Raw genomic sequence first — 14111 nt, forward strand, 5'->3', positions numbered from 1 at the left:
TGCTTCTTGAACATTCTTTAGGTTAGGGAATTATTTATTCTTTGATTTTTTTCTGTTTTACATTGACTTAGGGTTCTTCTCCTTCCTTTATGTATATTACTCATAGCTTTGCTCTTTTCCATGCATTGCAGAATTCTTGGGTGTCTTTGCCTGGATTTCTTTTTTCTTTAAATTAGAAATATGCTTGCATCACATGTCAATTCCAGCTCCCTATCCTTGCCCTCCTCCTCCGCTCCCCAATCCCGCAATTCCCACTCCATCTCCCCTCCCCTACCCAGGGAGGGTAGGCATGAATTTCTTAAGATTTAAAATTTTCTTTGGCTGAGGTATATATTTCTTTTATCTCAGTTTCAGTGCATAAAGATATGTATATTTTGGTTTTGGCTTTTATCTCACCCCCCCCCATTGCTTGCATGCTGTTGGTCAGGTTTGCCTCTGAGATTCCTGTCCCAGATCTTACTTTAAGTTATACTTAAGTTTGGGGATTCACAATTATTTCACTCCCACTTTAATATATTGAACTATTTGTTTTTCATTCTGTTCCACTCTTTGTTTATGGTTTCATCAATTTCATTAATGGATTTATTCATTTCCTGCTTACAGTCCTTGAACATCTCTGTAATGACGAGTTTGAAGAGCTTGTCTTGTGCTTCAGGTCTGTTACATTTCTCAGAACCTAAAACAATAATGTGGCTTGGCTCTAGGGTATTCATACTTTGTTGGCTGTTATTGATTGCATCTAGGCATCGGTGTCTGGGATGATTGCTAATCTGTGCGTTGACATGTGGTCCATTTTTTGCTGGGTTTGTTTTCCATCTTGAAGTTTCTACTGACATTTTGGTATTCTATCAATGTGTGGGAGCTTCAAAGTGTCTTATAAAGTATGCCTTTGTGTCCTTTGAGTTTGGCCACCATGAATCCCAGTTGGACTCTGTTTCTAGATATTGCAAGCTGACATTTTGGGTGGGAATGGACAACAGTGCTGTTGCCTTAGCAGGTTCACAAGTGGGATTAACCTGGGTCTGCAATCCCTGTGGAATACAGGAAGGGAGGAAAGATTGGCATGTCATCTGCTAAAGAGCTCAGATGAGACTGATGAATTGAAATTGAAGATTGGAAAGAAAAAGAACAAAGATCCTCTTCTTGATTCCCTGGCTGGTGTGGCTAGTGGGATCTAGGGAGGGGACCTATATTGGTCTTTGTTTCTTTTCCTTCTCTTTGTTTTCTTTTGCTGGTATTCATGTTAGGCTGCAAATATTTCTATATTTAAATTTCACTGTCAAAATATTACTTTGAAATTTGAGTCAATGGATCATCTCACTTCTATTTGATAATATTTTAATATTTAAAGCAAATTTTCCATTAATATTGTTAATTCAAACTGTATCCTTTATGCATGATTATGACAATGAAGTGTGACAATTTAATGTTGCCTCAAAAGGGCAATATGAATTATCAAAGGGAAATGGACTCATATTCTGGGGCTGTTCCATGACTTTAGCAAGTTTTCATTTTACAGCCAATTTTATTCACTCTGTGTTGGCACTTCAGTTGCCTGAGGGCTGTAAAGTTTGACAGACACTCTGTTACAAATCTCACACGCTGACTAGGAAGATCAAGGTAATATTCAGGAGAAGCAGACAGACCAAATGCAAAAGAAAGCATTTGTCTTTTCCTTTTATCTTCTTTATTGTCTTAATAAAATGACCAGCACCATCTAAATAATACTTAAAATTACGTTTTGCTAAAAAGTAACAATTTTTTTATAATACAAAGTTAAGTGTTACATTATTTTTATATATCTTAAAACATCTATATGTCAAAACAAAAAGATACTTCACTTTGAGCATAACTTCTTATGCCTCTAGGCAAATAGGAAACATTAAATAGCTCTGAATACAGAAAAATTATTATAATGCGTGAATGTGAGAAGCAGCATTATAGGTCTGGGTAATTCTGAGTTCTCTTCCTACACATAGATGATGTAAACTGCATGCCACAGTTCAAAGGGAATATGGATTACTATACCTTCAATTGGTTTCATGTGCAATGCATTCAGTTAAATATGAACATTTCAGACATTGAGAAATAGAGCATGAATATAATTCTGAGATATATTTTACCCCAAACAGCTCCTATGTTACACAAAGAATAGTTTTCTAGAAGACAAAATCTTAAAGTTACTTTCAAGAAATTTGTAAATATTAGAAAATATTTATTTGCTATGTACCTGCAGTTTTCAAGTTTGGATCTGGATGAAATAGATAACAGTGTTTGTATAATTCATCTCAAAATATTGATTTCAGAATTGTGTTAACATTCTGAATTCTATCTAAAATTTAGAAATTCATATATTATTTCTAATAGTTATTTCCTTTTTTCCTGTTTTGCTGAGTGATGAACAATGTCTTTGCTATAGATTGTACATGCAAAAAATTACTCTTTAAAGGTAAGTAATTATAAGAAAAACTCTGATATAGGATTTCAGAAGAAACTTCTCATATAAAATACTTGTAACTGAAGACAAACTGGGTATTATTAAATAAAATACTGTGTCTAAGAATATTTGACTATTTACTAAAATGTATATGTGATTTTTCTTTAAAGTGATTTTTTCTTAGCAAAAACCCGCCATAATTAAATAACAAGCAAGATAACATTTTACACCCATCACCGAGTTCCAGCATCCATCAACAACTGAGCATTCTTAGTGTACCAACTCCATTTCCATGTAGGATTTTTTCCCCTGAAGAATTTTAATGAAAATTCCAAAGATGCATTTTATCCTATGAGATTTTAAATTAATTTCAGTAATAACCAAGGACCATTAGGGTCTTACTTTTTAATATAGCCACAATGCTACTAACCCAGAAGAAAGAGCACATCCATTCCCTGATTAAAATCTAATGCTCAAGTTAAAAGAAACAATTCAAAGGCTTCAAATCTCTCTTAATATTTGGCCTGTCTAGATTGAAATCCAAGTGAGGAGCACCAGAAACACCATCATTAAGTCTGTAACAATTTTTAAATTTTATCTTATTACCTTAAAAAGAATGAAACTTCTTAACCTGTTTAAAAAATAGAACTTACAGTTTCCATTTTTTCAGTTCTATAAGGTGTCCACACCCTCAAGGAGTCATTTTTCTCTTTTATGTCACATCTGATATTTTTATTTCATCCTACATCAACATCTTTCTTGTAGTAACTATATATATATATATATATCACTACTAGAGGTTTCACAATATCTGATCTAATCTAAAATTATACTACTGAATGGCTGTCACAAAAACAGTCTGAAATTTGCATAAAAGTAGACATGTTGACCAATACTGTAATACAGAATCCAAAATAAATCCATACAGCTATGGGCAAATAAGTTTTGATCAATATATCAAGTTTATATTCTGGAAAAATGAGAGGTTACTCATAAATGGTATTGGCAAAACGCATATCCAATTTATCAAATTATAAATAAATAACTGAAAATGGGTCTAACATCTTTATCTACTTACCCAAGAAGCTGAAATTGTTAGAAGCTTGCACAGGAAATATGTTTGAAGATGCGTTAGAGACAAGAATTTTCTGGTTAAGATTCTGAACCACAGACCACTGTCAAAAAAGGCTAAGATGCATTTAATTTAGAAATATTCATTATATTTCTTTATGTTTTTCATGTCATTTATTTTAAAACCTTAAAAATTTACCTTAAAAATTGTTCCACTGTCTGTGGAACATGTGAGTAGTATTATTTGTCTTTCCTTTTCCTATTAATTTTCAATTTCAATTTTAAAAATTGTATTTTACGTATCAATCCCAGTTCCCTCTCCCTCCCATCTTCCCATTACCCCCAACATCTCCCCATCCCACCCCCCATCCACTCCCCCCATAGGCGATCATCAAAGTCTATCACATCATATGGGGAAGGACCAAGGCCCTACCCTCCTCTATCTAGACTGAAACCATATCTCTTCTTAGAGAATGGGCTCCAAAAGTCATTGAATGTACTAGGGATAAATAATGGTTCTACTGCCAGGATCCCCACAGACTGCACAAGCCCCCCCAAGACTAACATCCACATCCAGGGGGCCTGGTTTGGTCTTATGCAGGTTTCCCAGCTGTCAATCTAGAGTCTGTGCATCCCCCATTTGCTCAGGTCAGTTGTTTTGTGGGTTTCTTTGTCCTTCTTTTATACATCTCATTTTCCCATATTGAGTGTTTCACAATGTTTGTGAAAATGTTTTTTTTTTATTTTTTTAAGATTGTGACTGAATGTGTTGTAAATTGTAATTATGTTGTGGGACTTCATGCATGTTATTGTTTGGTATGCTTTGCATTAACTAATATCAGCCTGTCAATGAAATTTTTACGTGTTTGACAGCCTATTACAATGATTAAATTTTGGCAGGCATTGAGTCAATAGTTTGTCACACATATGGCTCCATCACTGACTATCAAAAGCATGTTTACCTGGCTCCAATCACTTTAGCACTCATTGTAACCATCATGGCTAAATTTTAGCATTATCATGATAGTAAGAGTTCTGTTCATCTGGAAATAGTTCTCTCAGTTTCAGAGGCTAAACAGATATAAGACACATTGGTCAGTTAGTTTAGATTGTGTTGAGCTAGGTTCTTAGTAAGTTTGTTAGAGATATTTATATGTGTTTGCATATATATCATCCACTGTGGTCTGGATTTCACTCTCACAATTTACCTATGTTAAACTTATTACTCATTTCATAAAGCCAGGTACATTTTCTTCTAAACCAGACTATTTTTTACTTTTCTTTGTTTTATTTTTTCTTTTGCTTTTAATTTAAATTAGAAACAAGCCTGCTTCACATGTCAATCCTAGCTCCCTCTCCCTACCCTCCTCCCCACACCAACTCCATACTCCATCCCACCTCTTCTCCCAATGGAGGGTGAGGCCCTCCATGGAGAAATCCCCAAAGTTTGTCACATCATGTGGGGCAGGGAATAGGCCATCTCCCATGTGTCAGGGATAAATACTGATCTACTAGCAGAGGCCCCATAGATTGCCAAGGCCTCCTCACTGACATCCTTGTTCACAGGTTTGGATCAGTCTGGTACTGGCCTCTCAACCATCATTCTGGAGTCCATGAGCTCTCCTTTTCTCAGGTCAGCTGTCTCTGTGGGTTTTATCAGCCCGGTCTTGAACCCTTTGCTCATCACTCCTCCCTCTCTTCAACTGGGTTACAGGGGTTCAGTTTAGCGTTTAGTTGTGGGCATCTGCCTCTGCTTCCATCACCCACTGAATGAAGGCTCCAGGATGGCATATAAGATAGTTATCTATTTCATTATAGAGGAAGGGCATTTAAGGTAGCATCTCCACTACTGCTTAGATTGCCAGTTAGTGTCGTCCTGGTATATATCTGGAAATCTCCCTAGTGCCAGATCTCTTCTCAAACATACCATGGCTCCCTCTATTATGTTACCTCTCATCCTGCTCTCCTCTAATCTTTCCCCGACTCAACCTTCCTGCTCCCCGATTTCCTCCTCTCCCCTTGTCTTCTCCCCCTCTCTTTCTCCTGGCTCTCTCTCCTCTCCCTCCATGCTCCCAATATGCTCTGGATATCCTGTCCCCTTCACCTTCTTCAGGGTACCATGTATGTCTCTCTTAGGGTCCTCACTGTTTCCCAGCCTCTCTGGAAGTGTGGATTGTAGGCCAGCACTCCCCTGCTCCATGTCTAAAATCGATATATGAGTAAGTGCATACCATGTTTGTCCTTTTGTGACTGGGTTACCTTACTTAGGATGGTTTCTTCTAGTGCCATCCATTTGCCTGCAAATTTCAAGATTTCATTTTTTTTCCGTTGAATGGTACTCTATTGTGTAAATGTCCCACATTTTCTCTATCCTCTCTTCAGTTGAGGGGCATCTAGGCTGCTTCCAGGTTCTGATTATTACAAATAGTGCTGCTATGAACATAGCTGAACAGATGTCTTGTATGAATGTCTATCTCTTAGGTATATACCTAAGAGTAGAATTTCTGGATCTTGTGGTAGACTGATTCCCATTTTCTAGAGGAATCTCCATACTGATTTCCAAAGTGGCTGTACAAGTTGGCACTCCCACAAGAAGTAGAGGAGTATTCCCCTTTCTTCACATTCTCTCCAACATACATGACTCTGATTTCCTTTTTGAAACAGTATTCACGTATGCTTCAAAGGCTGGTCTTGAAATAGGTACACAAATGAAGTTGTCAATTTGACCCCCGGTACACTTGCCTCCTCTTCCCAAATACTGGAATAGCATGTATTGCCACCATAACAAACTTTTCTACAGAACTTGGGAAGAAAATGTCTATTTATTTTCTAGAAAACTTAGAATAGATTTGCTTTACCTTTTCAAAAATGTTTCCATCTACTGGGTGTCCTCCCAGTCTTCAAGTCATTCCTTTATCTTTGTTACAAAATTACTCCATTCCGATCAATTTCAAAACCTTCATTTACTGTGCAAAATGGTGACTTATATGTCTAAATTTTCATCTTGAATGTAAGTTATGACATTAAATTTTACTAAATGAACCTTTGTCAATTTAAGGGTCTAGGTATGATTTTTAAGTACCTTAGAATTTAGAATGGTCACTATCATGGCTAATAGTTTCAGAACATTTATTGTCAAAAATAGAATATAATTAGTATATATTTTTTATTGTCCATGAATTTTAGGTATGATCCAAAAACAGACACATGGACTATGGTAGCTCCCTTGAGTATGCCTAGAGATGCTGTCGGTGTATGTCTCCTTGGTGATAGACTGTATGCTGTTGGTGGCTATGATGGGCAAACATACCTCAACACCATGGAATCCTATGATCCACAGACTAATGAGTGGACACAGGTAAGAATGCTATGAGCACAATATAAGTTGTTGAAAGTAAAACAAAATTTATTTAATTTGCATCTTGTGGAGGATGGTCATACTAATTAAAATCTATCTTGTAGAACCACAGCACACCAAAGTGATTAATTTTGTCATATAATGTGAGAGGTTTGAAAACAATAAATGAGTAAGTTTTGTGTATAATTTTCTCATGCATGTAATACTGTAATAAACTGATGCTCTTAAAAGATAGCCATCTTTCAGGGAGATTTCATAATGAATCAGAACAAGGAAGGCCAAAGAATTTGAGTGACCTAAACTAAAAAAATGAAAGTACAATACATTTGTAGACAAAGTTATAATAGGATATTTGGTTTTAAAAGTGTCTGTAGCAAGAACATGGTGATTAAATAATATGTCCACCCTGCCAGTCAATTTTTGCCTATGTGCATTATGGCACTATATTGAGATTATGAACTTGGTAAAGTTGTAATAAGCACTAAGTAACAATTTCACAGCCACAACCAGAACATAGAATAAGTACATGTCCTCAATTTATTTAAAAAACAAACAGAAAAGGGATCCAAATTTCATGTCATTCATCATATAGAAATCTCCATAGCCCTACAAATTGAAGAGAAATGATGGGCTCATGTTGAAAGAAAGATTAACTTTTCAATATGCACTGTAGTTACAGTCTCAGGATAAGAACAGAATGAGGCAGATTCCATTCTGTTTGACAAGCTCCAGATTGCAGGGTATGGTAGGAAGCAAGAGAATTACAGAGAAAGCTGTGTAATATAGAAAACACCTTGAAATACATGGCTATGGTGGTCTTGCTTACAACAGAGGGAGTAGAAAAATCCTTAAATGTGTTCCTTTAAATTCAATTGTTCTATACTTTCATTTCTCTATCTCTCTCCTTAGTTAGAAATCTAACAGGAACATATTATTTCAGTAATAAAATTTCCATTGATTTTCAATTTCCATTGTAATTCAAAACCTTTATTTTGTTGAAACAAAGAGTACACACTATATGTTTTATTATTTATAAGGTTATAATTTGGGTCATAAAAATGGAGAAATTATTATCTCAAAATTATTATTAATAAGTATACATTAAAGACTTTTACATATGTATACATGTGTACTATCATTTTTTATTTATCTTTAGTAACATTTTTGTCTCAGTAGTTTCATTCAGATAGATTAACAACTACTTCCAATTATGAGGGTAAGATACCTTCCCCCAAAACAAGACTCTGGAAGCTAAGAAAACTACATACATTTGCCTAATTTGGGGGAAAATAAGGAAAGATATTGAAGGAAAAGAGCACTGTTAGAAATAAGTTCTCTGGCTTTCCACCTTTTACTTCAATTGTAAGAGAATCCTTTATCCAAATGGCATTGGATATAAAAGAAAACAGGAATGATTTTTTATATAATTTTCCACTAACATGCTACAGAATATATTAATAAGACCCTAGAGTTTCCATAAACTAGTTACAGTGTGAATTCAGTACTGTTTGGTAGGAAAAAGCAACACTTCAGTGGTGTGAAGTTTAGACAGAGTACCAATACAAATGAACTTTAAGTAAATGGAATTTACAGTTACATAAAAGATACAAAGTAATATCTTCATTAAATATTAATCATAAAGTATCATTGTGCTCATCATTCCCCTAACATTGAAATGAAAATAATTTAAGTGGTAATAATAGATAAAAGACTTCCAAAGACCATTTTTCATTATCTTTTTTCAAATCTCTGGATCACAGTATTTTCAAACAGAAGACTAACTTTATTACTATTTTGTCTAGTAGAGTAAACATGAATTTTAAAATTACTAAATTATTTATTTTATTTTCATATCTGGTATAATAGTGGCACATTTTAAATAAAAGATAAAAATATGAAACTAAAGGTTTTACTGTTATATTTTTCATCTCTTAGATTTTTAAAGCTCTTGAGGGGCTATCAGTAGAAACCTCACAGACTCTCACATGAACAGTCTTCTGTGTGCAATGTTTATGCTCTAGGACATCTGTAGATGTTGATCATATACATTAATTGAGTACTATCATTACCTTCTTGAGCTGGAGTTAAATTTGTATATACCTAATTTATATAGAGTAAGTTGTTAAAGAATAAATAAGAAACTTGGTACCACACACACATCTTCAGATGGCTGTACTAATCCATTCTCTGACCAACATATCTAGGTCAACACAATGATAGTCATAATGCATGAGAGGACAACAAGGGGAAGTATTTTAAAATATATGAGTTAAGGTGGTTCAAATAGCAAAAGATAATCTTTTAAATGTTTAAAGGATTAGTCTCATATATATAAAATGTTTAATGCAGAATGTTAAAATATTTAGGAAAGGAAAATCATTACTGTCATATATCCTACATGGACTGTGTAGAAAACTTCTTGCTGTAATGAAATGTTGATAGTGGCCTAAAAAGAGGTGGTGAGTTAACCAGATAAATATATCATAATTTCTTTGATTGTAAAAGTCAGCATCATTAAGAGCTGGTTTTGCTAAGTTCTCACTGAACAAAAAATAAGTGGAAAACATTGTCTGGGGAGATACACAGGAACTGTATTACATATGACCAGAAACCATGCTAAAGATCACTTTTTTTAAGAAAATAGATAATGATTTTAAACTTATTTTTATTGTTCTCTCATGCAATACATCCTGACCAAGATTTTCACCCCCTTCACTTCTCACAGTCACCCCTTTCCCTGATTAGCTCCCCTCTCCCTGTCACTTAAAAAAAAGAGCAGGCTTCCTGGAGATTTCAACCAAACATTGCATAAAAATACAATAATACTAGGCATGGACCCTCATATTAAGGGTGGATGGGAGAACCCCATAGGAAGAAAAATATTTAGAAAGCAGGAAAAAGTGTCAGAGATACCCACCACTCCCTTTGTTAGGAGCCCCATAAGAAAACCAAGCAATACAACCACAACATATATGCACAGGACCTAGCTCAGACCCACACTGGGTCTATGATTGCTGGTTCAGGGTCTGTGCGCTCCTATGAGTCCTTTTCATTTGACTCTGTGTGCCATATTCTCTCCATGTCCTTGACCCCTCTGGTTCCTATAATTCTTTGCCCCCCTCTTCTGTAGGGGCTCCCAGGCTGTGGCTAGTGTTTGACTCTGGGTCTTTGGCTGTCCTACCAGGTGCCTTTCTGAGGACAATTGGACTAATGATAGAAGATACCATCTTCTATCTTCAATGCTCAGTGATTAGTAGGATTAACCTAGTAAAAATGGCCATCTTACCAAAATCAGTCAATGGATTAAACTCAATTCCCATCAAAACTCTTACATGTTTATATCAGATGGTATAAAACAAACAACACCCCCACAATAAAACCAACAGATATCTTAGAAAAAAAGAAAATGAATGATTTTAATCAATAACACTGAATAAGAATTGCATTTAAATCATTGGATTACTAAGACATATCATGATTAAGAGAAAGCAGTTTGAAAAGAAGCAAACCATTACTATACAAGATAAAATTATATCTGGGACAAAGTGGAAAACATAAAAGATGAAAGAATTAACCAAATTAAAAATATTTGGGCACCTTGATGATTAACCCAAAGGTCTAGGGATCTTTCGTGTTTTAAAGAACTGGATGCAGTGTTTTTAATTCACTGACATTAAAAAGAAAAGAAAACCACTAGGGAAATCACACATTTATCATAAAAGAGGGAGCTTATTGCCCCATGCAAATTCTCAAATCACTGTACATAGACATGTGTACATACATATAATAAGTAAAGTTCCTCAAACTATTTACAGTCTAGTGCACAACACTTCACATAGTAAATATGTACCAGAAAGCATTGGGGAAACTTTTCCAAGAATACAATTATTTGACTGTTCTCTTGCTCTCATGTTCGTGGATCAGTGGCTTTGACATTAGGTAAAACTGGAAAATATTTAGATAACAACAGTCTGTGCTTTAATTTTCATTCTTTATTGTGGGATTTTCACAGTGTACTTTGATACTCAACTCAATTCTTTATCATATATTTCATATGCAGGTGATAATGCACAGTGTGATATGAAAAATGACTGTAATGAAGTTTATAAAGTGTTATTCAAAAACAAAGTAGATTAACAGCCTGTGTCCGATTTCAGTTCTTTCTTTTTTTGTGACAGGGTTTCTCTGTATTGTTTTAGAGGCTGTCCTCAAACTCACAGAGATCCACTTGCCTCTTCCTCCCGAGTGCTGGGATTAAAGGCATGTGCCACCAATGCCCAACCCCTTTCAGTTCTAATTTAAGACAATTATTCTTTAAGGAAAGTAATGCTACATCAAATTGGCTTTTACAATAGGATAATAGAAACTGCATGAGTTTTGGATTAAAATTCTGGGTGGTGATGATGAGAAGTAATAAATACACTTAAAATGATTAGTATATAAAGGGTTTCATTTCCATATCCAGAAATTTTAATACATTCTTTATCAATAAATAATCTCATGTAGATCATATGATGGCATTTCATTATTAATTTATTTTATTGTTTTAATTTTGTTACTTTCTAGAATGAAATAATGTACTATCATTTTCTATATACCGGATATTCTATGAAAGTCAAGTGCAAAATTATCACTCAATTGTGAAAATATGAATTATCTCCAAAGCACACACTTTATTAGAAACTTTTTGAAATTTTGACTTTAATGTATGCCTAACATGGTTTATCCTCAGGATCAATTTATAAACTCTACATACACAGTTTAATGATCATCATATAGCAAAATGTATTTAATAAGCAATTATGTAATTTTGAACTATCCATGAAGACTTATTGAATCTACTATATGTGGGATGTCTGTGTTTAAGACAAATGTATAAAACATTGAATTCCTTAACATATCTGTGGTAATAACTTCAAACTAAATATAGTTTCATAACTATTGCAATGAAATATGGCAAATGTTCAAAGAATAAAATGTTGTTGGAAACTTTTCTATTTTAAATTCATTGCATTCTAATCCTACTTTAGTATTTTTGTTAAAATTTTCTGTGAGTAATATTTTCCATCACCCTAAAATTAAAGTAATTGCATTTTTAGAAGTAGAATTTTCAGTGCTTTCATTGTCTTGCACTATCTGTGGCTGTAAATGGAAAATGTAATCACATATATTTATGATTTTCATGCATGTGGTTTTAAAATTTAGTATACCTTATATAGAATTTTATGACCATAACCTAAGTCTCTTATTACACCTCTCTCCACAGATGGCTTCCTTGAATATCGGCAGAGCAGGTGCCTGTGTGGTTGTCATCAAGCAACCTTGACTAATTTGTATAATGTTTAGAGGGATTTTATTTGCTATTGTGGTTATTTTATATCATGTGGTAAGACTGTGAAGGAACTTCCTGAGATGAAAACTTCTCAGGAACAGGATTTTTATAGATTTACCTGCTGGTGCCAAAAGCAGTAAAAGATCAAACAGAATTATAGGAGAAAACAAAATACAGAAACAAGATCAGGCCAAGGTTTAGTTAGTACAAGTATGGTTACTGGTAATGTTTTGTATTGTAGTATACAGTAACTAGAGTTACCAAAGGCTGGTTTATCAGAAGAGACCCCTATTTGTGATATAGACAGTTCCTTAATGGCAGATCACTCTCTTGTTTTATAATCTGTGAGGACATCCAACAGGTTGCCAAGAGTAGAAGTTATAATACTTCATCTTGAGAAATCTGATTGATTTGATGTTTTTCTAATAAGATGTAATGATACCAGGAAGTGGAATGTTTTATTGGAACAAATGTGCTTCTTTCTAATTTTCCTCAGCTATGAAAACAATTAGAGAGACAGATGACTGTTTGTCTCTTGCATTCAGAAAACAAACTATCCTGCTAATCAACGCTGCTTATTGTATCTAAGATGATGACTGGATTTTATTACAACTGTGCCATCAGTCTGAAACTCGCAAACACAAAAGAATTTTCACTAAGCTTGCCACATCACTTTGCATTGTCAACACACTGAACCAATGAGTCAGTATGGCTATGGGCATTTGCCTCATGCAGAGTTCAATATAAGCATGGATGCTAGTTATTCTGAATGTTAATATACCCACTGCATGCTGAAGTCCCTAAGAATTTTGAGACAGAAGTTTCCAAATCATTCAGTTGAGGTGATTACAATAACTGCTACAAGGATGACTGACTACAGATTCTCATTACCCATTTTCAAACATCTCTCACTGATATGGGCATTATTTTAAATCAAATGTTTATAATTATTTTAAAGCTGAGTGTGGAACATTAATGTAGCATCATTCATACATGTCCATGTAAATTATAAGAATAGGTAATAAATGATAGAGCATTTGCTTTTATCAGTCTATCTGCCTTCATTCCTTTTTCATAAAAGGTAATACAATGATGTTGTTGTGTTGTGTGTGTGTGTGTGTGTGTGTGTATGCCTGCATAAAATTTGCTAACATTTTCTCTCATTTTTTGAGTTTTATCTTCTCTCTTACTTCCTCTGATGCAAAACCACTACTAATGAGTGGTCACCATGTATTATTTGCTTCCTAGGAAACTCATAGGATGGCTCAGTGTGTAAAGTTTTTCCATGATACGATAGAAGTCTGAGGTCAGGCACCCAGGACTCACTCAAAGCTAGATGTGGTACCTTGCATCTGTAATTACAGCACTCCTATATCCAGGTATGGGACAGAGACAGAAGAATCACCAGAAGTCCCAGGTTTGGCCTTGTACAGTGATGAGCAGGAAGAGACTTATCTCAAGCAAGTTGTTAACATAAGAAGAGACATCTAAAGTTGGCCTCTGATCTTCATGTACATATTATGAAACACATGTATCAAACATACATACACATACAAAAATTTTCATCCTTATAATTTTATCTAATGTTTCAGAGTGACTTTTAGAAAACAATTATTATGCAATGGTCAAATGAGAAAGATTAGCAGGTAAGTTTTACTCTTGCATAGGTACTTAGCAAAGAAAATACTAATAAAAACAAAATTTTAAACAGGAATACTGTTAGTTTTTTTAATATTCTGGAGATAAAAGGACATGTTCAAAATAGGGTCATTTATCTGTAGAAACATTAAATAAGCTGAATGTGTTTAAAAACACCCCAGAATGCTATTGCTTCTTCTTAGGGAGTTATAGTTCTACAGAGTCCATGACTCCTTCTGTCATGGATTACATTTTAAGACACTTTCTATGAGTGT

General features: G+C 34.4%; 1 protein-coding gene across 1 annotated transcript in view; it reads left to right on the top strand.

The window, feature by feature from the left end:
- Klhl1 (kelch like family member 1) overlaps nt 1–13250 on the top strand; it is a 328230-nt gene extending 314980 nt beyond the window's left edge. The window contains exons 10-11 of the mRNA XM_005083637.4: nt 6695–6866; nt 12133–13250. Of these exons, the coding sequence (XP_005083694.1) occupies nt 6695–6866; nt 12133–12192 (232 nt within the window). The 3' untranslated portion in view covers nt 12193–13250. The remainder of the gene's footprint in view (nt 1–6694; nt 6867–12132) is intronic.
- The last annotated feature ends 861 nt before the right edge of the window (nt 13251–14111 follow it).

This window comes from Mesocricetus auratus, unplaced genomic scaffold (assembly GCF_017639785.1).
Source record: "Mesocricetus auratus isolate SY011 unplaced genomic scaffold, BCM_Maur_2.0 Super-Scaffold_2245, whole genome shotgun sequence".
Lineage (NCBI taxonomy): Eukaryota > Metazoa > Chordata > Mammalia > Rodentia > Cricetidae > Mesocricetus > Mesocricetus auratus.